We start from the raw sequence: 24,261 nt of genomic DNA, 5'->3' as shown, positions 1-24,261 counted from the left end.
AAAAGGTGATTGTGCTGACCACGTGTATTTGATTGATCACAAACTGACAATACTGCAGTGAGGGGTACAATTAAAGTTTTTAAAGTTTATTTGTTTTGTTATTTTCGCGGTTTGATTGTAAAGAAATATTACATTTTCGCTTAGTTAGTTTTTTAAAAAATGATATTGATATGCGAAACTGAAGAAAGACTCAAGTCTTTATGAACAGTTTCGGGAAAGGGGTGGATGCTTTCATTGTATCACAGCGAGGGCGATAGCCCGTTTCCTAAATGCGGTGTTCTTTCTACATTGGAAGATAAATTCACTATATATCCGAGACGATTAAAAGAAAATAATATTATTTTACTAGAATACGATAGTCAAAAGAACATTATTTGACTTCAGAGTCGAATAAAAATGTAATAAAAAAATCTTCCCAATTAAAACACGATAGGGAATAGGGAATTTTATTCAGCGTGCCGCTACGTCTTATTTTATGTTCAAAATCATTAACGCTGTTTATAAAAGATCTCGCAGAAGAGGAACTATCGTTGAAAGGGCTAATTGAAGCAATAACAAATCAGAGTAGATCCGATGAGCCGTCAGTGTCAGCGGTAAGAGGAAAGGCACGCACGCATACTAGCCGGTTATAGCTATAATAGTATGTAGCTAGCAACACCAGCTTCGAGTTTCCGGCAAGGAGAGAAATAAAGTTAATAAAGCAAACAGCCGTTCATAGTTCAGATATAGTTTTCACGAGCGCGAGCGCTTTGTTAACGCGGAGTTAACACCGACACTCGAACGATGATGAGAGGTTAATAATATGATTGGCGTTGTGTTATGAATGAATATGAACTGCCCGATTATTATTAGCATTGCCGCCACTCCGATGAATCGAATCACCTGGTAGTAAATGTAAATATTTAGCATAAAACAGATGTTGCGATATTTTCCCAATGCGGGAAAAGCCTCGGAGTAATAACATTAGCGCCTTATTACCCCGAGGTAAAAGCGCAAGTTTATTAAAACGATTCAATATTATATCTGTGTGAACTGTGAACATATTAAACTTTATTAACGAAGTTATCACAAATGCGAAATTCATGCGAAGTTATACGTGCGCAAAGTGGATTGCCGAGTTTAAATTTTACGAACTTACTTAAGGCTCGACCGAGGTTTATCTAGAAAACGGATCAAGTAGGGATCCGGGATTCGTAAAGCTCGGTAGTACCAACAGGTATACTAAATCCAATATAAACCATATCGGCTCTAGCGGGTTCAGGAAAGCACTCCGATCCTCGGTGAATTTCCATATTCCGCTCGGAGAAAATCCAATTATGCCCCTAAATCGTCTACCTGGTATATCTACTCCACACTCCACACGGTTTCCGAGATATTCAATTTTATAAATATGTGGAATCCAAAAAACGTTATTTTATTCGAATAAACGAAAATAGAAACATGACGCTAGTGTCAAACCATTAACAAAATATGTAATTGCCGCAGTTTAGTGGCTGGATAGAGCGGGATCGGACTACATCCGAAATACCGCGGTGACGCACGATCGGGCTAAAATTACCTGCCGCTCGTGGACTCTGGCAACGAAGGAGTTACTCGGCTCACTGCACGGAAGGCATACGACACATCGCAGAGATCGAGTGCAGTTACGAGGAAGAAAAGTCAGTTGTATTATATCGACACCTTCGATAAATCGGTGCTTTTCATGTTGCTTCATGACATCGTTAGCAAAGTCGCCAATCTACTGACACGTAATAATAAATCACTAAGCGTATCAACAATAAATTAAGTCGACCCTATAAATAAACTGCCTTCGAGAAATAGACCAGGCAATGAGAGATTGTTTAAGATTCATGCTACACTAGACTTGTCATAACTAACTTTAAGATCTAAATATTAATACATGCTATTTTTACGCTTAGGGTAGAATTTACAGCGCCTTCGCAATCTTTTTTCGCGGGGCAAAAGACAGTACTGCCGTGCCTCTGCAGACTCTTCTAAACGGCCGTAATTCACATTTTGTCGTTTTTAAGTTATTTATTGATTCGTAATCAGCATTCAATAAGCTATAAGTGTATTCAACTCTTTTTTCGTTACGACAACTGGAAGGTTGTTAATTAAATACCTACCCATTCAGTAACACCAAGTTTTTAGCCCATAAATGATTGAAATACTAACTAAAATGCGATAAAAAAATATGTTTAGCTTGATTACATCGAATGTTTTTATTTGTAACGTGCGTTAAAAACGCGTGTAAAAAATTAATTGATGTTTTAATTCAAACTGCGTATACTCAAAATAAGTATCTGCTATTAGTCAAAGTAAACCTTATGAAATACGCATTTTAGGCTGTACTAAAAGCATATTTTTTATGCGGCATCAATTTTTAACATTGCATTTTAATTAGTTTTGGGCAACTTTAGGTTTGGAGTAATTGTTTTTGTTTTTTAACGACGCACTATTATCTGACAATTAATCGTCATCATCATAGCCTTCAGATGCATTTTTTATCAATATCATTGCGATTTACCCGTTTGAAAAGGTTTTTGCGTTTCTCTCGAAAGAGTATTTTTAGAGTTACGGGGCTTGCACGGCAGAGTAACTTTATTGCTTTTTTTTTAATACTGTTGCCGATTGTTCTAACTGGTATAAGAAGACCCGTAGCACCGACTTATCGGATATTGTTTGTCGAGAATGAAATAATAGATAAGGGATAGGAGTGTAGATAGGCCGGTTGCCTTGTTCCCAGTTTACTTAACTCGGCACTCAGCATACACGAGGCACTTCTATGACACAATATTATGCATCCGAATCTCAGTAACTAGCCAACATTCAAACGCTTGAAAGTGTGAATATAAAATAACGCTTTATTTCTTAATTATGAAAATAAAAACTTCGTCATTAGTGTAACACGTTTATTTTTAAAGAACAGTGTTATCGTTTCGGGAGAGAACTCCTCCCATCGACGGGTGATACAAAACTCGAAAAAAGAGTTTTGTATCACCCGTCGATAAAATAGTGGATGTTTACATCACTTGATGAAAACATCCACTATTTTAACGCGTAAAGATTCATTGTGTTCATCACCCAATCGAGGGTTAATATCACCAGCAATATACGTACACATACACTCGTACACTGCTACTAGGTATATAGGTAAACCTTTATTATGTAGTAACAATTCAATAACAGTGTTCTCTTGTTACTTAATGTTACAATTTTAGTATATTTTATTAAAATGCTATAAAATCGGTCAAACGCTTAGCACATTCGAAGGTCAAAATATGAATACCTAGACTTGATCAGTACACAATCATTCCGAAGAACAAGCAATCGAAAAAAGGCGAATGAGAAAAGCAATATATAATTGAATTGTTTTATATAAAATTATTATGTTTTTATTATTCCCTAATAATTATATTAGATTAGATAGATATCTCAGCAGAGAAGAGACAATGAATTAAGAAAGAAATAAGGAAGCCTAGGAAATATTTTTTTATGATTTTTATTTACTTCCTTAGGTGGTGGCGCAAACATTTGCAGGTGGCTGTATTTTTTACTATAATAAATCATTATTTTTTCAATCTGGTACATGTTATAGACCAAGACGACAGCTCAAACTTCACCATTTTAATTTTAAAAATATGCAAGGTGGGATAGTACATACTTTTAAAAAAATAATTTTCAGTTTTGAATCTGATTATTTTTAACATATTCTTATGCGTGCTCTAATAATTACATTGTGCATATATATATTGTTTATAAACCTTTTGATACATGAACAAATTACAACTTGGATGGAGAACATTTTAGAGAAGGGAATATGGAATTATGCGTTTAAAGGGCTGTTTAACACATATTATGTCTTAACCTTAAGTTTATCATATTTTTGTACTGCATTATAGAGAAACGATTTTTATAACTTGGATTTTTTTCTAAATGGGAGTTTGATTCTTCATATGTTTTACTTTAATAAGAATGAATATATATTTATGAGTTTATCATACTTATGTGCCATATATTTTGTTTTTGTTTTTTTAAATAGTTATTTTTAATATTTGGGATCATATGCTCGTGTGTCTGTGTAAACTAATTGCTCTTCTCAACTCAATATGTTGGGGCATATGTCTCAAATACTGTGTAATAAACGACCTACAAATAAATAAATTCCACGGTAGCTTTTAATTAAAACAAGAATTTAAGCATCAATATCATATTTTTAAATGATGCGGATGATTCACAATGAATTAATTATAAAGACGTTGCACGTTGCAACACTTTCATTTCCACACATATTTATTTTGTACATTTGCATATGGGCGATTTTGATTTCACCTAAAATCTACTAATATACAAACTACAATCGCGTGTATTATGCATAGTGTGTATAGAATATGAATAATCATCGGGGTAATTAATAATTAGAACAAAGTCTGTACGTACTGCGTTCAATAAAACCTACAATGTACAAAGTTTCAATAAAATCAAGATGCAAAAATCAATTCAATTATTTGAATACATACGAGACTTCATAAATTTAAAACCGCAATCGCTGGCATACTTTCTAACAAGATTATTATTTAACAAACCGTAGTACATTGTATTAGCCTTGAATTTCGATAAACATTTCACATGTTCGGATTACCCTGGATATTGTAATCAGAATTTATATGGACTATATCGTGTATTGATGCATATGTTTAGTTTGCGTAATATTAGGTACAATAAGGCAATATTTGTATAAGATTTTTTCACAAAATGCGCAAGCAAATGCGCGAAAACATCGAATAAAAAATAATATACAAACTACTACCGGGTAGATTTCATAATAAGATCGATAGGCCGTATCTTTGAGATTTGCGAGTCAATAAAAAATAAAGCGATGCGCAGATGTTCGTTTAATCGCTTAATATATTCTAATTTATGCGTTAGACCTCAACACAAAGCTACACTTCCTATAACACAGATGTAATGATTAACAAGAATAATTATTATCAATGGACGATGAACCGCTTACAAAGGTAACCTTTGTAAGGTTAAGCAACTTCTGAGAGCGGACGATTCTTCGTGTGTTCGTATGAAATAATAATGTCCCCGTGATACCGAAATTGAACGTTACAATGTTGTTTAGTAAATATACCCGAGGAAAGCGTCGGCTGATAAGAATCTGCTCACGGAAGTAGGGGATCCGCAAACAGCGCGCCATGTTCGCGATACAATTATTTCATCTGGATTATATAGAGCGGTCAAATAAAAAAGGAAGTTAATTTCTAGACTAGCAGACGCCATTCGCCATCTATTTAAATATTTTATCCGACCAATCATGATATATCATAATACTCAACTACCGACTGCGCGCGCAACAAAGGAGCATGCCAAGACTATTAGGCTGGTGAAAAGGCACCTTCGAAGCTTACGCAAAATGTATTTATTATGTAATTAATTCATTGTTGACTTATGTTTTAAATTGACGCGGGTTTTCTACAGTATTTGAATTTGCGGAAAATAAATTCATTTGGAATAATAATATAGTACGAAGTCGCAGATAAGAAAAGAAAGGCCATAATATACTAGCAAAAGCCATAAAGCAAGACCACAATTGAAAAAAACAAAATCGATACAAAAGGAATGACTCATATAGATTAGAAATCTACGGTAACAATTTTACATTATCCGCAGTGTCATTTTGACGGAATAAGGTAGACAGATCGTGAACGTTCTGATTAGATCGAGCTGTGATTGGAATACTTATATGCATTTAGTTAAAAAACTTATCACCATATTTTGTGTATTTCATAGAAATACGCCGAATGTTTGTGCGTGATCTGAGGGTTGCCTCTGATCGACCGTTAGGATAAAGTTGCATTCCTATAAAAAATGGAACGTTTATAAAGCGCAAAGAAAGCGTGAAATAATGTGTTTTGTCTGAAAGACGCGAAACGGAAAATGTTTTATTTAAAAGTTAAGAATTTGGCAAGTGGAAGGAGTGAGAATATTTACGATCTGACAGCCGATTGGAAAGAAATAGAATTAACGAAATAGCTCTGGTGAAAGTAGACGTAGTTATCGGTTAAGTATCTTTAGATGTACGAGTATTTCATGATCAAATACATTAGACTAAAAGTGTTCAAACATACAAAGTCAAAACTAATGAATTGTCCAAGTCGAGAGAAATAATTGCAATTAATAACATTGTCATTTTGGAAAATGGTATCTTCTCGCTTTCGCCAACTGAATGACTGTGGACATAAGAGGACACGGCACGATGATTTTTTAATTAGAAAAACAAACGGGATGTACAAGAAGAACGGTGAATGTCACCTTTTGTCTGCCAGCAGTATTAGATATTTACCCCAATGCACTTACAGCAAAATAATGCCGAGTCGAGATAACGAGAGATTTACGATGCTCCGATTATGATTAGGAACGTACATACACTACAATTTACATACGTATCATTGTTTAGAATATATATATAATGGATACGAAAAAAATACTAGTAAAATCAGATAAGAGTAAAATAGATTCCATCTGCAAAAGGAAAAAATAAAATACAAAAACTATCCTAACCTAACCCGCTGGCTTTTGGTTCGGCTGTTTCCAAAGGGCTAGCTAGACAGACCAGCCAACACGATGAACGTCGAGTTATCTTAATTCATTTAACGAACGGCCTAGCCATTCAGTTGAATACGGGCATTTAATTAACAGCCTAGCCGCTCTGCTGAGTGGCTGATTTGACTATTTGGCAGCTACACACACATAATATTACGTGATTTAGAATTTGATTCCCCGAGTTTTAATAGCTTCGATAAAATAAATGCATATCCTGTGTCCCATAGTAGTCGAATTAACCCGCACTTCCGCAAGCCAGAGGCGCAACTGCATTTAGTCACTTGCTACATTGATAGCGATGCTAAGTTACAATAATCAAACAGCCAAATTATCATGAGTTGGTAAATCGGAAACTAGTACCAATACCATCTACCAAACATTGTTAATACAATTATGTCAAATGGAATCAAATTTAACCTTGGTGGTTGCGCGTGAATGTTTACTGCCATTTATATGTTTTAGTTGTTGGCTTTTTCTTGAGAAGTAGGAACCCGAGCAGCCTGGCAGTACCTACCGCATTTCAACTATTAAAAAATTCCATATTCAAATATAAAACTGACAGTTTCCGGAAAAACAAATGAATCTCCTGGGTGATCCCCAAGATAGACAAAAAAAATATATATTCCTACCACTATCGATTTATAGTATTCGCTAAAGTGTCAATGACATTATTATTATCGCATCAATATCCAAAAATTATGATACACAAAGCCAAATAAAGAAAGAACTAAACATCCGCATTATTCCCGTAAATAATATCTGGTGGAGCGAGGGGAACACTTCAACACAGGTGAGCCGATTTCCATTGTATATTAGGTGGCAGCAAACGTCCTTAATAACGTGTGTTGGCTGACCTTGTTGGACCATCTTGGATCAGTTCATGCGCTCTCTAAGCTATCGAGGAAATAACTTTCGCGCCTCTCTCTCGCGTCATCACTTGGAATAAAACTTTAAATAAATTTAATAAACAGAGCCACGATCCGAGAATATAAATAAGGTATCAATGACATGTTTCACCACAGGGTTGTTTAAAAAAAGAAGAAAATACTTAAATAAAAATCCTTCACCACCTTCACCACGAGAAAAAAATATAATTAAGTCAATTTACATCGAAATCATGTAATTATTGTAAATAATTTATATCAGAATCTGATTTAAAATGTTTAAAATCAAATTAATTATCTGGGTAAATAAAGTGTCGTAAACATCAACATATAATATACGTATGTATATCGTCGGTATACTGACTAAACCGTCTAAAGACAAAATTTGAGAAAACAGGTTAAAAATGCAATTACATGATTTTTTCCTCAGTTTAGTTTCTAATTTATTTTAAATTGAAAAGTACTTTAAAAAATGTATTCTGGTGTTCTCACTAATTCCATTTACACGATATTTTTTCGAATTCTTAACTATTGAAACAATTTAAAGGAACTGAAATGGTATCTATTTATTTTATATAAATGTACAATACAGCACGACTGCAAAGTGCATATATGATTGGGTTATTACAAAAGAACGTTTGAAAAAAAATGCTCAATAGATTATTAAGGTCCAACATATGGTCCATAAAAACAATAGTAAACAAAGATGAATAAGTCACTAATGCACATTATGATAGATAATTAGAGAGGAAGAGTCTAAAACTGGTAGTCCCAGCATAGAAAAGATCCACGTCTCTCGGTAGGCTGTTCAACAGACCGATCATCCTCCCCACAGGCATCATCAAGGGTAAATTTGTCCCGCATTCAGGAAGAACAAATTGATGGTCTGTGTTGCCTAGCTCTTAAAAAGTTGCTCGGCACATACAATTTTAATCAGTCGTGTCATGTTCAAAATATGAATAAGAAAGACCGGAAAAGATTTATGTTGAGTCAAACATTAAAATAGATTTTTCTCAGAATAGGAAATAATGCATAGGGGTTTTATCAGAATACCGACAGTATAGCAGAAAAGATAAAATCCTAAGAATGATTACTAAAATGATTTTATATCAATAGTTTGAGACAGCTTTGTCGCCTCGTAAATTCAACCTCAGCGTCGCACATTAATCATTTGTGGAAGCATGAATTTTATTATATTTTCATTATTATGGTGAGACAAAACTAGCCGATACTAAAATGATCGAAAATAATTAAATAATACAGTAATCAAATTAAAACGCGGATATTATAACAAGGCAATAACTTATTTTAGTTTTCGGTTTTCCCAGGAGTTCCAAAAGGAATTTAGTTTTTTATGCTATAATTAATGTCCACAATTAAATTTTACGTTGGAAATCTAACTAATTAGGCGTAAAATGTTAGTAAGTAGTGAGTGGGTATTTTCTTTTTAAGCTTTTAAATGTTTGAGGATGTTCATGTGCGTGTATCTTTTTTACTTCGCGTTCATTAAAATTATAACATGATTGTTAATTATTTACTATTGGGGTAGGTCACCAGCTGTACTTGTTTTTCTAAAACATGATACACACCAGCATTGTAAGTAAAGGCGCTTTTATGTTTTTGAACATGAAACAATTATTATTGTCATTCGAACAAAATGAATGCATCGAATAGTAATGTGAATAATCATTTTACTATTTTCAAATACAAGAAGTAACCTATAGCAAATATTTCGAAACAATATTACCATTTTAAATTGTAGATTTCGTAATTATCAATCAAATTTACGGTGACCCGAATATTACGAATGTTGTTTTATGTTTTATTCCCTAATTGAATAAATATTTTTTAGAATAAGTTTAGTAATACATATGTTTAATATTATGTTCATTTCTAATATTATGTAGTTCATTAATAAACTGTATAACTAATTCAATTAAAAATAAATAAATTTATTTTTTTTGAATATAATATTCCCATGTATGTAATGTCTTAAAAGTGATAGACTAATAAAAAAAAACATATGAAATACACACGATTAAAACGTTGATCAAAAATATAATTTAGATTTTTCATCTCAACCGTCATATTTATGGCAAATAGTATTAGAATAATGCCGCCAAGTGTAATTATTTATATTTGAGAATTTTATTTCTTGATTTCAATTACACGTAAACAGGAAACTCTTATAGAAATAATTGTTCATATAAGTATGTAATAATTAGTTTTCATTAAAATATTAATGTTTTTACTGTATGAAGATTTAAAGATATGTACTAAAGTCACTTTGCTCCAACACAAGGTCAGTCAGTATAGCCTCATTTCAGATATTCGCAAATAAAATAAATAGCATGTGTGTGCCGTGCCTACAGCAATAATCATTTGTATTCTAGATAGGAGAATCGGTATTACGATATAAAATAAGGGCATTAAAGATAAACTTTTAACTTAATTACAATCAATTTAATATTCTTAAATCAAGAGCATAATCAAGAGTACTTTAAATAATGAATATCATAATCATCATCATCATTCCATGACCGCTCCCTAGTTGGAGCATATGGTGTCCACGAAGATCCTTCAGGCATCGTTCAGTCAGGTTCGCGTCCCGTAGTTCTGACATGAACTGCCGACGGACAGTCAGCAGTGGACGTCCAGGACGTCGAGAACCTAAAGCCTTGTTAAGTAGGCGAGCGTGGCTAATGCTCTCAGGAGGCATCAGCAGTACATGGCCAAGCCAACCGTATCGCCTCCGCGTGATGACAGTTGTCACCGGAGTTTGATGCGTCGTGAATATAATTGTGAATAAGTTTCGCATATACGCTATGGAAACGGCTAAACTCTTTGCGGAAAAATATGCGTGGTATCCAATGCCTACGACAGTTACTGTTCACCAAGTTTCAATTCACGGGAATGAAATAATAAAGCATGCTTTATTACCTATGGGCCAGCTAAGTGAAGAGGCACAAGAAGTAAGAAACAAAGAGTTCAAAATATACAGAGAATGCTTCTCGCTAAAAATGTCACGTATAAAAACTAATGAAGATGTATTAAATTAACTTTTAATATCTTCAGACCCTCTTGTTACCAGCTCGCGAAAAGTTCCCGTAAAGAAAGACGTAAATTTTGAAAAGGATACTTAGGATCTATCGGCTCTATAAAATATTACAACGTCCGACGTTTCCACGCAATCCACGATCAGTGAAAACGAAGCCGAAAATTCCTCAAATAGTGAATAAAGTTTTTTTTTTTTTAAATCCTGTTTTTCTGATTAAAATTACTTTATAATAATGTATGTACATTTTTTTTTATTTATTTCATATTTTAAAGATCACTAAAATAATTTATTCCAACAATGCGTAATTCGGCTCCAGTGTGGGTCGTTGCGCCGGCAATATATGTTAAGTTACATTTCGAATTTTGTGAAGTAGATAATTTAAACAATGTATCTTTTACTGATGGATGTTATTTTTAAAATACATTTTTATTGGTGACAAAAAGGAAAAATACGTCATTTTATTTTAAGAAAATATTTAACTATATTTTGTTGAAAAAAAATTGTTTAATCTTAATGAGAAGTTAAAAATACTTTTGAAAAAAAATCACTCTCACAACAGATTTTGCCGGCGCAACGAAGTGCTGATTTAAGATTCCCCGCTCCACTTAAAAGGGGTCTTTGGTAGGGGGGTTGGTCATCAATCAGCTTAATAATATCATAAACTAATGATTATTTTTGGCTAAATCAACGAATATCCAGTGACCCCAGTTAACGCTAAAGTTACTTATTCCGAAACTATGCTATGAACTCAACAGGAAAAGAGGAGACACTTACCGTTGGGGCCATATTTTTCTTGATTGCGTTTGATTTGATCTGGTGTAAGACCTTTGTCTTCATTTGTGCCGAAATAATTTAATACTTCGTCCACGGATTTAGCGTGAGCATCCTCCATGGTTGGTTACTTTGTTGTCGTCAGTTCTAAAACAAAAAAGTAAGGTTAGAATTTAAGTATAAATAATAAGTAATACTAAAATGTTGTGACAAGCACATACATACGTCATCTTCCGGACATGCAATGCACTTTTACTTAATTTCGCAAATGTTGAATAAAGCATATTTTAAGGAAATAAAACGATCTAACGTTCTAGAAGGAATGAGGAGATCCTATCATACAACATAATTAGAGGTATAGCAAGCGGTGCTGTTTTATACGACAGTGACAAATACATTGGGACAACTGGGGCGCGAGTACAGAGAGCACTGACAATATACGAAGAAACGATATAAATATATCAAATCTGAATAAAATATAGCGTGATTTTTTGGTAGCATAGGCGAAATGGTAAGAAACGGCTAAATGCTAGGTTTTATAATTGAAATACAGCAGGCTTTACTTCGCATCGCGTTCTTAGCGGCATAGATGAAACTCACCTAGGTTTTATTTTAGCATGTGAAAAGTACGTCAAAACTTTAAGATACACGCCAAATTACGACACCTTACACTAAATAAATTAACACTTATTTTATTGTATAAAAACTCCACATGCGATGTAAATATCATAAACCACGCGCACACGTAACCAAACCAGCCGTCATTTTCCACTAAACTTGACTAGACCACAGATTACATATACTAATATCTAGATGGGACACTTAAATTATAGTTATGCTGTTACGCACGAAGCGCTAGTGTCGCTTAGTCATAGATTATGCAGTAACTGAATTAGTGTTGCGCCACATTGCGAATTCGATTATCGATATCGATGTAATAGTGATACCAAACCGATCGATATTGGTCGATGTGGTCTTCTTCTACTTCGTTTTTTATGCCTTTTCACCTCTCAACTAGGGTGTTCTGGCCAGTGTCGAGTTTTTTCGTTTATTTATATATTATCACGTGTGTTAATAATATATACACAATTTAGTAAGTTAGTATTTAATATTTTGAATAATAATATATAAATAATATATATTTACATCTTAACACCATTTATAAGTAGATATTTACATTATTAATTTTAAATATATGTTTATTGGGTGGGGACAGGAGACTTAGAATATGAATGGGGAATGGGATATTAATATCAGAGAGGTTGGATAGGAAATTAGAATAACAATCATTTAAAGAGCTTAAAAAAAATGGTTTAAATCTTCCTCATCAAGCTGACATTCGCAAATGGCAGAGTCCCGGATATGGATTCTGAACAAGTGAAAACCATTGCAACAGTGCCCAACGCTTATTCTGCATATGGAGGATTTCTCAAACTTGTTCAGAATTAGTTTAGAAAACCAAGGTTTTTCTGTTACATTTGGCTTTAGTTGGAAAATATATCTCTCCTTGGCTTGGGAAGAGGCTACTCAATATTCTTGCCATGTGCGAAGTTGCTTCTCCTTTGTCAGAGCAAGGAGATCACCCAGTGGTAGTAAATTACTGTAGGAAAGAACCCCGGAGTGCACCGCCTCCTTTGCTAACAATGGCTAGGAATCCAGTACACAACAAAAGTCTTATTGAACGCCTCTGATAAAGAAAAAAGAAATCGAGCTCGTCCTCAGGAAAAGAGGATGGAGGGGAATTGATTTTTGTAAGACATTCAAGGAATCCAACAGGATTAGGAACTTGCTATATTTTGAGCTTAAGGCGTACTTGACAGCTTCTCAGATTGCGATACATTCCACTGTAAATACAATTGCATTCTTGTGCAATTCGTTTAATCTTTGGAAATTGTCATCTTCACAACATATAGTCGCACCTATTTGGGTTGGCGAATCTAACCGAGATCTATCAGTGCAGATAATTTTCCAACTGCCTATCCCACCATGGGGTAGGAGGAGATTTATTTCTATTGCCTTTTTCTTTTACAGGGACATGTTTGTCTGCTGCTTTGACGACGAATGATGATAATGCTTCATAGCATTTCACTACTTCTCTTTCGTCGGAGTGGGCAGCTCGTTCACTTTGAGTTCAATGTCGTCAGATAAGTATCTCCATTTAACTATTTCTGTGATGTATCTCGGTTTCCGTCTTCCCCCAGGGGATAGGTCACTTTGGCAATATCTATGGCTGGATAAGAGGTTGACTACTATAGGGTAATGATCAATACCAATAATGTCTTCTTTAATTAACCATTGCAGTGATGGTGCCATTTTATTCAATATGCTATGGCTGTTCCACTGAAGAATCCTCATCTGAGGAGCCATGGTGGTGGTTAAGTAGGGAGGTTATATGTAGGAGTTGATTGGCGAAGTTGGACAGTATTTGTGGATTATTTTGAAGGAGCGAGATTAGTCTCGATATGGTATGGTTTTGTGTGGGAGGGGGCGGTCGGACTAACTCGATTTCCTCTCCGAATTTACGAGTTTTTTGATTTTGACTTAATGGTTATGAATTTTACGGGATCTGGAACAATGTCCACTGTACCACACGATGAGTCTGATTGAGATCCATCCGGTGGATCCGGAGGTTTATCTTTTAACTCATTTTAGAAAAAAAAAATTTAAAATAAGTTATAAAAACCGACAATAAATTTTGGCTACAGGTGTATGGAAAAAAATAATTGTTACCTGGTTTTTAGGTATCGGGACAATGAACGAAAATAAACACAAAGTACTGTTAACACTCAGTAATAAATAAAATAATACGTTTTTCCAAGCAAATTAGATCATTATTTTCTACTTTTTTGCGTAAAAACACAATAATTTTTATTTAAGACACAGGAAAACATCCACCGCCACTGATAGCCATAGACAATCCCATCGGTCGATGTGGTCGATTTGATGCGTTAAATTCATGATTAGGAACAAAAGTAAAAAAAAAAAACACCGATTAGATATATATTACATTTTCATTAATAAAACCACATATCTTAAAAAAAAACAGTAAAATAAAAGTTTATATAATATACATTATAAACATCTAAAAAATAATTTTAACATAAAACTACTATCAGAAAAAAACGCATAAAAATATGTATAAAAATATAACACAAACGATCTTAAAATAACAATCAATTAAAAAAAAACTATAGCATAATACCAAGGGAACAATTACAAAAAAAATATTGATATGCTTTCAGAAACAATGTCTATTACTATAAAAACAATGACTTAGTAATTAGCGTTACACGTTTACCATATTAACAGAACACAACTATATTTTCAGGAGAGTACTCCTCCCATCGATGGATGATACAAAACTAATATTATAAATACAGAATATTGCTCACAGTGCAATAACAAAGTTTTTATGTTTATAATATTTCAACGTCTTTTAAAATATTATATTTCTAATTCCATTAAGTAAATGTGGCGGATCAAATATTGAATACAATTTTTGCCCAGCAATATCAATGGTTGCACCTGAAATTGATAATGCCAAAAATTATTTATTTGTATAACCAACGAATGTAAAAATCATTGTCAAAATAATACTTTTCTTACAATACTTAAGATTTCATTTTCCTTTAATGTCTTCTATGTTCAGTTCAATTTGTTTTTAATTGCGGTTCTGAAAGTAGAACCAGAGTGACTGGTACCAAAACAGATTCCGCGACCTTATAAACGTGTTTCTTTAAAATTTTCATTAAATTCTTGTTGAGCAATGAGCAAAGGCAAGAAAGACAACCACAGTGCTTCCAGTGCTTCATTCCTTGGAATATAAAACGTGCAGTTTGTTTTACTCGTTGAACTGCACCCACAAACAATTTGACCCTCCATATTTCAGTCTGTCTATAATAAATCTAAAATCAGAATTTGCCGGTGATAAAATAAATTGGCTTATTTTGATAGTCAACTCCGCAATAAATGGCACTTCAAGCAATCTTTAACTGCCTTACGAGCTACGAACGTACGAACGAAAACTGAATTGATAGAATGACCGAATCGAATGAAACATCAACGCTCTCAAAGCAAGATGACAGCTGGAAGTTGTCTTTAAAATTTATCTGTGGAAAACGGGCAAACGCGATACTAACGCTTTGTGTGTAACAGCGGAACTAGAGCCGTCACAGGCCTGGACTAGACAGCCGACGCCGGGGAGATTCTAGGTTATGTAGCGCTCTCTTTGAGTGTGCGGACGAACTATTTCAAGTCAAGTTTCGTACTAATTTTTTTCTAAAATACATCGATCGGTTGTAAAATGTCTCAATAATTATATTTATACGCAATAAAAAATACATGAAATAAAATAATATGTACTAAAATCTAAACCTTCCGCAATGTCGCGACAAAACGAATCAAACTTTAGACGTAATGTGTATGAACGTGATTGGTCAGTTTGTACCATGTGATTTCGTAAGGTTATTTTAGTCTCTTTACACCCACAAAGTGCGGTATTTTTAAATTACCGTAATGTGTTAGCGGCGGCAAATAATTTTAATAATTTAAAAGTGTACGTAACGTTTACATAACTATAAATTACATTCAAAGATAGTTTTTTTTGTGCTATTGATCACTTAAGGTTCACTGTCACTGTCAATTGTCGATTGATTTTTAGTCACAATTTCATTCTGACGAACACAAGACGAATATTTGGGAACACAGTCCAATGTAGAAGGGTGGTAGGGTAGCACAAACACAAGCACGGGGTAGTTATCAGTAGTTATCACTAAATTAGTCCGAAGAAACTTACTCTCGGCAAGTATGGGTGGTAGTGTCAGGGAGTAAGGAAGGCGGGAGTCTGTACACTGCGCTCGCCGGCGGGACAGAGCTGGCCACTGGCCACTATCTCGTCTGCCCACTGCCCACTAGAGTGGAGAGCCCGGGCGGCCAGCGGTTCCCGGCGGATACTTTTAGCACATCGGGACAAGCGAGCGACTTTCTTAATTATTTTGGCAAAGCCCAACGATGGCACAACTAAATCTCCAGGGTTGTATGACGAAAGGATTCAATTCGATTATTACGGTCGCGTCGAATGTCTTTTTATTGGCTTTTTTTAGCTGAATCCCGGCCTCGCGCCCCCGGTCAGCCCTTGCTATTTCATTTATTCCAAATACGGTGCCAATTTTTCACTAAACACACCTTGACTGACATGCTGTGATAGTTTATTTCCAATGCTCATTCCAACGATTAGGACACTAAAATATTTTTTCCAAGCAATGCTTTTTATGATTTTATGCCCCTCGCATCGTTTACATAATTATGTCATTTCAAAAAGGTAATCGGTTGATATGACTTAAGGAATATTTTAAATACTATTCTTTATGACTTTTTTCGAATTATTTATTTATTAATTTTTATTTACTTATTCATTTTCTTCCACATAATAAACAATGAATAATAATAAAAATAATGTCACCTCACAATATACTACCCATAAGTTTAGAATTTTGTTTTTTTTTAAATTTTCTTATAAATACGTTTTCACTTTGTTCATTTACATTTTACCTTTTGGATAGACATAATACATGAATTACGTTTCTGCTAACTCTGAATTTCCTCTAACATTGAACTTTTTGCGTATTTATTTACATTACGTATTTAAATGTCTGCCTCGTGGTGTAATGGTCAGCGCGTTTGCCTACCATGCAAGAGGCCTCAGGTTCGATTCCCGACATGGTTGATATGAAATATTTATTAAAAAGGGTGTTTTCACAACATAATATTACATAGCCCCTGGACTGGTACCTGAAGCGGAAGACTAACCATCGAACATTCAGGTAACAAAATGATCAAGATACGCTGCGATTGGTGTTCCAATGCAGTACCCTATGCACCATTAGATGAGCAATGGGAATGATGATGATGATTTCAAAATACATTTTCTTTATCAAGCATATCCTGGATATGCCTGAAGAGCTATAAAAAAGGTATTTGAGTTGGACCGTCAACAAAATTTTCCATAAATAGTATATTGATTAGCGGAGATAGCAACACTCAGGAGGGCGCACTTTACAGACCCACATCTTATCTCTTTCTCTTCCTAGAAAATAGGTCTCAGAGGGAGCAAAATTTAAATCTTAAATCTTGCCAGGGGTGCCCATGACCCCGGCCACGATGCTGATTAGGTTAATGTTGAAACCTTTTGTTATTATCTTTAATATCAAATATTATAAGGTCAATAATATTTTTCGGCATCTAATGATTCATTGGTACGTCAAATGCACAAATATCACCATGATTTTCGCACGGGAACAAGGCGACCCCGCTGTGTGATGACTACGCTTGTCTCACACACGGGGGTTCCGGGTTCGATTCCCGATGAGATCACAATAATAACACATGTTTTTCTCAACCCTGTGTATTCCGCGCTGCCATTCATCACTGTAACTGGGCTCTTTGGCCATTTGTGGTCCAAAAAAATGACGTAAAAACGACCGGAATACCTAATATTGCAGTGAAAAATAATTAAATAAATATTTATTGTCCTGTCAAGAATCTGTAGCTAAACGCGTCAACCACAAGATGCGCACATTGACCAACATTTTAAAACAGATAAAGAACACCATTTGAGAAGAAATATGCGAGTCTTGGAATTTACAGGGCTCATTATTTATCAGTGACTTAATGTATAATATTCTGCCTACTTTAATATCTGCGTTACACAAATTATTTTATTTATTTGAGAAATGAAAAAGCAGAAATACATTATTTACGGTTGTTGTAGAGATTCTGACATATTGTTTCATCATCATTCTCTTTTCGCTCCTAATGGTGCATAAGGTACTGCGTTGGTACACCAATGTCAGCGTATCTGGATCATTTTTGATATATGAAGGTAAGATGATCAGTCTTACGCTGCAGGTACCAGTCCAAGGGCTATGAAATGTTCCAGTGTAAAACACCCTTTTTAAATAAATATTTCGGGCTCGTGGTGCAATGGTTAGCGCGTTTGCCTTTCATGCAAGAGGTCTCGGGTTCGATTCCCGACATGGTTGATATTATGATATTTCACCTACTAGAAAATGCCTAAAAATGTTTTTCTTCAGGTATTTATACTTCTAAGACCAGTTAGCATCAACAATGCCCAAATATGTGTAGACAAGTACGGCATTCATCTCATTAGGGAATTTATCAAGAAAAATAGATATTTCATGAGAAACGCAGAACCTCTATAAGAACGGAATATACCTTATAATATTTTACATACCTGCATAAAACGGAAGACCAGTCATTTAAACAGCATAAATGGTTTAAGTGATCGACCTACACACCGCGTAATGTTCACAATTCTGCCTGCGTTTGAGCATCCATATTTCTAGTATTTGTATATGTACAAACATAAGACAATCAAAATATTGTTCATCAAACCAACTGCATTTACGTGGCGTAAGACCTGTCATTGGCCGGTTCAAGTTATTACTTGCTACACTTTAACAGTTATATTTTTTCCTATCTTTGAACATCCGTATCTCGTCCAATTGTTATTTATTCACATAAAGATACGCATTACATAAATAATAATAACGTATCCCTTACTCCAAGAGACCAAGATCCCTGTATTGAGTTGGGATGCAACAAAATTAAAAATGGAAGCATGCAAAGACTACTTAAAATAACAATTATTACATAAACATAAATTTGAATAAACATCTGGACAACACGCTTAATAGTACTATATATATATATATAAATCTATGCAACATCTCGCAGCAGTTTCTTGCAATGGTCTCTTCCCTTGGACAAAACCCAAACTTGTACACTTCTCCTGAAAATGGCGTTCGTTTTGGAGAACTTAATATTATGTTCATCCAGAACGTCGAACACTTTTAAGGCCACAAAAGAAAAATTTTGCGTGTTTTTGGTGTTAAATAATTAAAGTTATAGTTAAACCTCGTATGAGCATTTTGAAGGAATCTCCTCATGTAACCACATGACCAGAAATATGAAATGTCAATGACTCTTTTTTTTAAATTGTCTTATATCCAGTACCTTCATTAATTAAAACAATGTCCCAAATAGGAAAATTGGGGATCACGAAAAATTAGTCTGAGAATGTTTTTTTTTTTACATTTATTAGGGGGTTGAGGGTGCCAATGCCCAGGACTGAGTGAGCAAAAAACATGGCACAGCTTTCTTAATCTAGAAACCAGCGATTGAACCTGTACCTCCCATCGTAGATTTAGGTCAACAATTATTCCAAGATATTTAATGTTAGTCGACTGGTTTTAAAAGCTGGCAGGAACAATCAGATTTTATTTCTAGATTAAGGTGGCATTCAGGCGATGACCTGTTACCCATACTGAATGTGATATATTTGGTTTTATTCACGTTCGGGGTAAGTGGATTATTGTGTAGTCAGGTTTTGACCGCTCAGTATTCATACAGAGTACAATATAGAGTTCTAATCCCCCGCTTCAAACAACAAAATCGTGTCACCGGCAAACGATATAGTTTTTCCACCTGTTGATTTTTACGTATTGTAGAATCTTTGTTTACATTTATGCCTAATGCCTAGACTTCCATATTCCCTTCTCAAAAATGTTTTCCCTCTCTGTTGAAATGAATTTAAATATAATACTTCAAGCTAACCCATGCCAATCCATCTTCATCCCATATTGTTTTAATGGTGAAGGGATCTACGAAAAGTCGGAAGATCTATCCCAAAGAATTCCATGGTGTGTGACGAATTGATTTATTTACACATTCTGGACATTGGGGCATAAAAACAAAAGTTGCTCTTGGAAGATTTGATAAATAACAGATTTTCACTTCTGGTGACACGGGTGTGCACATTAAAAAAAAATCAACAGAGATGGGACATCACTTTTGGTAATAAATATTTTGAAAATGCATATAATCCATCTATGTTTTTTTTTTTTTTTTAAATAAATATTTGGGGTCTCATGATTTACCCAAATATTTAATTTTGAGGGCTATTATTATCGAGTTGTATAACTTACTATTAGAAAATGGGAATCAAGTTGGGGTAGCGTGAGATTCGAGCCACGGACCTTTGAGCCGTAAGTGTGAGACACTAGCCACGGGGCCACAACCCGATTACGTTTCTCCAACGACGACAGATTGAGAGATTGCTCTATTTCAAAATAGGAATAATTACCCCTTTGCAACCTGAGCAACCACGCTAGTTTTCATAAAAAAACGGTGTTTTATAGACACATTTAAAAGCTTTGATAAAGAAGTTTGTGTAGCTCTGAAATCGGTCTTATATTTGTTTGATTAAAAAATTGATATTTCATGTCAACCATAATGGGAATCGAAACCGACACCTCTTGCATGGTAGGCAGACGCGCTGGCCATTAGATTTGACCATGAGGCGGATAAATACGCGTACCACGTGTTTTTTATAATTTCGCGCGGTTTGGATCCAGAATCTGTAAATATCTATATTCCGTACATTTTATCAATGTGGGATGTTTCAGAAATAATATCAATTTATCATTTCCCCATATTCTGAGATACATATTGGTAAACAAACTGTAAAATTTCCACCTTATAGCGTTTATGATGTTTGAAGATCTGAGGTTTCCTGCCGCTAGGAATTTCAATTTTCTTGCCGACAGTATTATTTTCTCGGCATATACTAGTGTGGGAAATTACCGCTATTTTATTTCATATAATTAGCATGCAAAACACGTTAGATTATCATGTGAAATGTTAATGCTATTGCGAAAATTTCGCATTCGCATTAATGCTTTATTCAGTATTTCTACTAAAGCTTTTGCATTCTCATTATTGCTAATAGCTAAATTTGTTGCAAAACAGGCAAAACATTTTTAAGATGGGAATATGTAAGTCTAGGCATTTAAAGGGTTTATGACCAGTCATCGACTGGATTAAGTGGCCACTTTACACACTGTGTAACATTTACCATTCTGACTATGTTTAGACATCCACATTTCCTCAACTTTTCCATTTGTTCACTTTTGTAAGGTAAAAGAGCTGAAACCTTTATCTTTCTTATTTTTAGCTTAAATTTTTTCGCTCTTTTGCAACAAATTTAGATGTAAATAGGAAGAAAATCCAGCCGGTCTATAAACATTTTGACATACTCAAAGCATTGTTGCTAACAGCTATTATATAGCATGATGTAATCATGTACAATCTATTCAAAAATTCAATGACCTTTATTTATATGTGCGTGACATAAAGTGTTCAAATAAAATATTTAAATAATAAAAAAATGAGTAGTAACACAAACCAAATTTGCATGTTTACTTGGTTCACCGACAGGCACTAACAAATTAAAATAAGCCATTTAACATTTGAACGCTCTGTACGTCGTTTACTATTATATATTATCGTGGATTATATTAATTTCTACGATGGAATTAACCCATCAAATATTTCAAATCTTGTTAACCCGGCGCGGCGTTGCAAATTGCAATTAATTAATTCATATCTTGGCTACTACCATGAACATTACCATGATTTTTTTGTGATTTTCAAGTAAACCTTAACACAAGAAATAAAAATATGTCGCACATTTAGGTATATTAGATCATTTTAAATGAAATATTTTGTCCATCAGGATCCTTAAAAATGACAAAACATCGAGTACCCTGAGACAAATATTAAAAAAAAACATTTATTTGAAAAAAAGAGATGTAATCTAATTAGATCACTATGCAAGAAACACATGTAATTTTAATAGGAGAAAAAGAAACTGTAATTATCCGGCGATCATTTCACACAGTTACTCGAGGAAGTTTTTTCACGGTTAACACATAATTTAAAGTTAGCAAATTTGAATGATTAGGCGTATTTCTTCGCATAGGGCACTGCAGTAGTACTACAATTGCAGCTTATTTTGATATTTTTTGTTACTTTGAAGGATCAGTCTTACGCTTCAGGTGCCAGTCCCGAAACAATGAAATACTGCAAATTAGAACCACCATTAAAACCAATATTTTGCATCCATCCTGCCAGGAATCGAATCCAAGACCTCAAGAATGGTAGGCGAACGCACCGACTGCAACATTACAAGGCGGACGTATTTCCATTCAATTTTATTTTTCGAGTAGCCATCTAGTTGAAAACACTCATCTGGGGTTCTGATTCTGTTGCACACACAAATGTATTCTACACCCACCTGATTTTTAATATCAAATTCATTTAAATTATCAAGCACATTTAACATTTGCTAACATTGTTGGAAATTAATGGTAAATTCAAATTAATGATGCTAACTATTCCATCATCAGTACCTTCATAATAATTATATCTATAACGCTTGCATCTGTTTCAGCTTCCCGGCAATAAAAGTCATCGTGTTTAACTATTCGTTTCTGTAAATACCGACACTACATTTATTTGAATGTGGTCAAATATAGTGCTTATACTAGTATTGAAGAGTTATCTAAATAGTTATTATTCTATTTAATGCAGGCCCTGTCGTTGTCCACAATGGTGACACGTATTCGAAAGGTCTATTTTTAAAATAATTTCTTACATTTTGAGGTTTTGTTTGCTTGTGCAGCGGTTTATTACTGCTCCGAAATTTGACGCCTCTAAGATAAGTGATAGTAATATAAAGCTACGAAGTCGAAAAGTTCGAAAGATGGGTGTTCTATCGAGATGTGTTAACTTTTTCTCCTCCGACCAATCTTTTTTATAATTTTATGTATCTAACTACTAGGCGCGAGCGAGCGTGTCTATAACTAGAATAATACCTACCTGTGTTTAGAGACAAAATTGAGGTGAGGAAAGTACATTCTAATCTTATATAAAAAAAGGCCGAATTTTCTCCAAACCTCCATAGGAAGCAGTGTGTAATCTACTTAAATCAGCTAACGACAGGTAATAAGCCCCGTAAATGCCTAGACATCTGTTTCCTTCCCAAAAATGTTTTTCAATTAGTTCGATTTTAATCTTGATAGCTCCTTAGATATTGAAATCCAGCCTCGTTAACAAAAAATTAGATGTACTCAAAATATTGTTGTAAAAATACATAAATTCAATATTTAGGTTTATACTCATTTTGAAAATAAATAAGTCCCAGTGTGCTTAAAAATACGAGTACATGAATCGTGAATATTGTTGGTGACGACATACTGACTAGAAACCATGTCAATGACACAGAAAAGTAGCCAGAAACTGAAATGTACGCAACGGTCCATGGAAAGACAGATGCTCGGTGTATGTCTAAGAGATGGAATAAGAAATGAAGAAATAAGGCGCCGAACTTGAGTCGTCGATATCATGGATCCTGCAGCATAATTAAAATGATAGTTGGCAGGACACTCGGGGAGGCAGAATGGTGGCAGATGGACGCCCAAAATAATAAAGTGGAGACCATGGCCAAACAAAAGAAGTGCTGGAAGGCCACAAAAGAAGATGGGTCGATGACATTGGCTCGAAAGCCGGTAAAACATAGATGATAAAAGCGGGTGATATGAAGTAATGGAGACGTTTGGAAGAGGCCTTAATCCAGCAGTAGAGAGAACATGGCTGAGAAAGAAGAAGAAACCCAAATATTTAGATTTCGGAGACTTAATAACTTGCTTGAAAATTATTATTAATTTGTTAGCAGAATATCAAACTAAGTCTATGTAAAAAAATATTTTTATGTGTCGTATTATCAGCGCTATGATATTTCAAAGTTTTGCAATTTTGAAATTACTTCAGCTGTGACGTCATAAGTTCTCTTCGGTGAGTTCTGCTGATTGGTGAATTGGCTTTCCGGAAACTGGAATTCTTTCACTCTGTCATTGGTTTATTCTCAAGAACTCGTGACGACTTTCAAAGTAGTTCATTTTTATTATTATTTTCACACATTTTCAAAAAACTTCGCCGTACAATTAAATGCTCTAATTTTTACCGCGTAAATGAAAAGATTTTTTGTGTCCAATTTCCAGCAGAACTGACTTTCCTCAT

General features: G+C 34.4%; 1 protein-coding gene and 1 non-coding gene across 10 annotated transcripts in view; one reads left to right on the top strand and one right to left on the bottom strand.

The window, feature by feature from the left end:
• The window catches only part of SERCA (ATPase sarcoplasmic/endoplasmic reticulum Ca2+ transporting SERCA), a 49,617-nt gene that overhangs the window by 17,645 nt on the left and 7,711 nt on the right, over positions 1 to 24,261 (bottom strand). For 3 of the 9 annotated variants that reach the window (XM_088227492.1, XM_088227489.1, XM_088227486.1), the window contains exons 1-2: positions 11,923 to 12,110; positions 11,326 to 11,469 (exon numbers count right to left, since the gene is read on the bottom strand). In XM_088227492.1, the coding sequence (XP_088083618.1) occupies positions 11,326 to 11,443 (118 nt within the window). In that variant the 5' untranslated portion in view covers positions 11,444 to 11,469; positions 11,923 to 12,110. Of the gene's footprint in view, positions 1 to 11,325; positions 11,470 to 11,922; positions 12,111 to 16,117; positions 16,352 to 24,261 lie in introns of those variants that run through there. The other 6 variants (XM_088227488.1, XM_088227491.1, XM_088227485.1 and 3 more) reach the window with 3 other exon arrangements.
• TRNAE-UUC (transfer RNA glutamic acid (anticodon UUC)) lies at positions 18,291 to 18,362 on the top strand. Its single transcript has one exon. It is a non-coding gene; the product is annotated as a tRNA-Glu (tRNA).

This window comes from Micrasema longulum, unplaced genomic scaffold (genome assembly GCF_059751315.1).
Source record: "Micrasema longulum isolate JH-2025_06_02 unplaced genomic scaffold, ASM5975131v1 h1tg000508l, whole genome shotgun sequence".
Classification (NCBI taxonomy): Eukaryota; Metazoa; Arthropoda; class Insecta; order Trichoptera; family Brachycentridae; genus Micrasema; species Micrasema longulum.
This window is presented reverse-complemented; position numbering and strand designations above follow the sequence as displayed.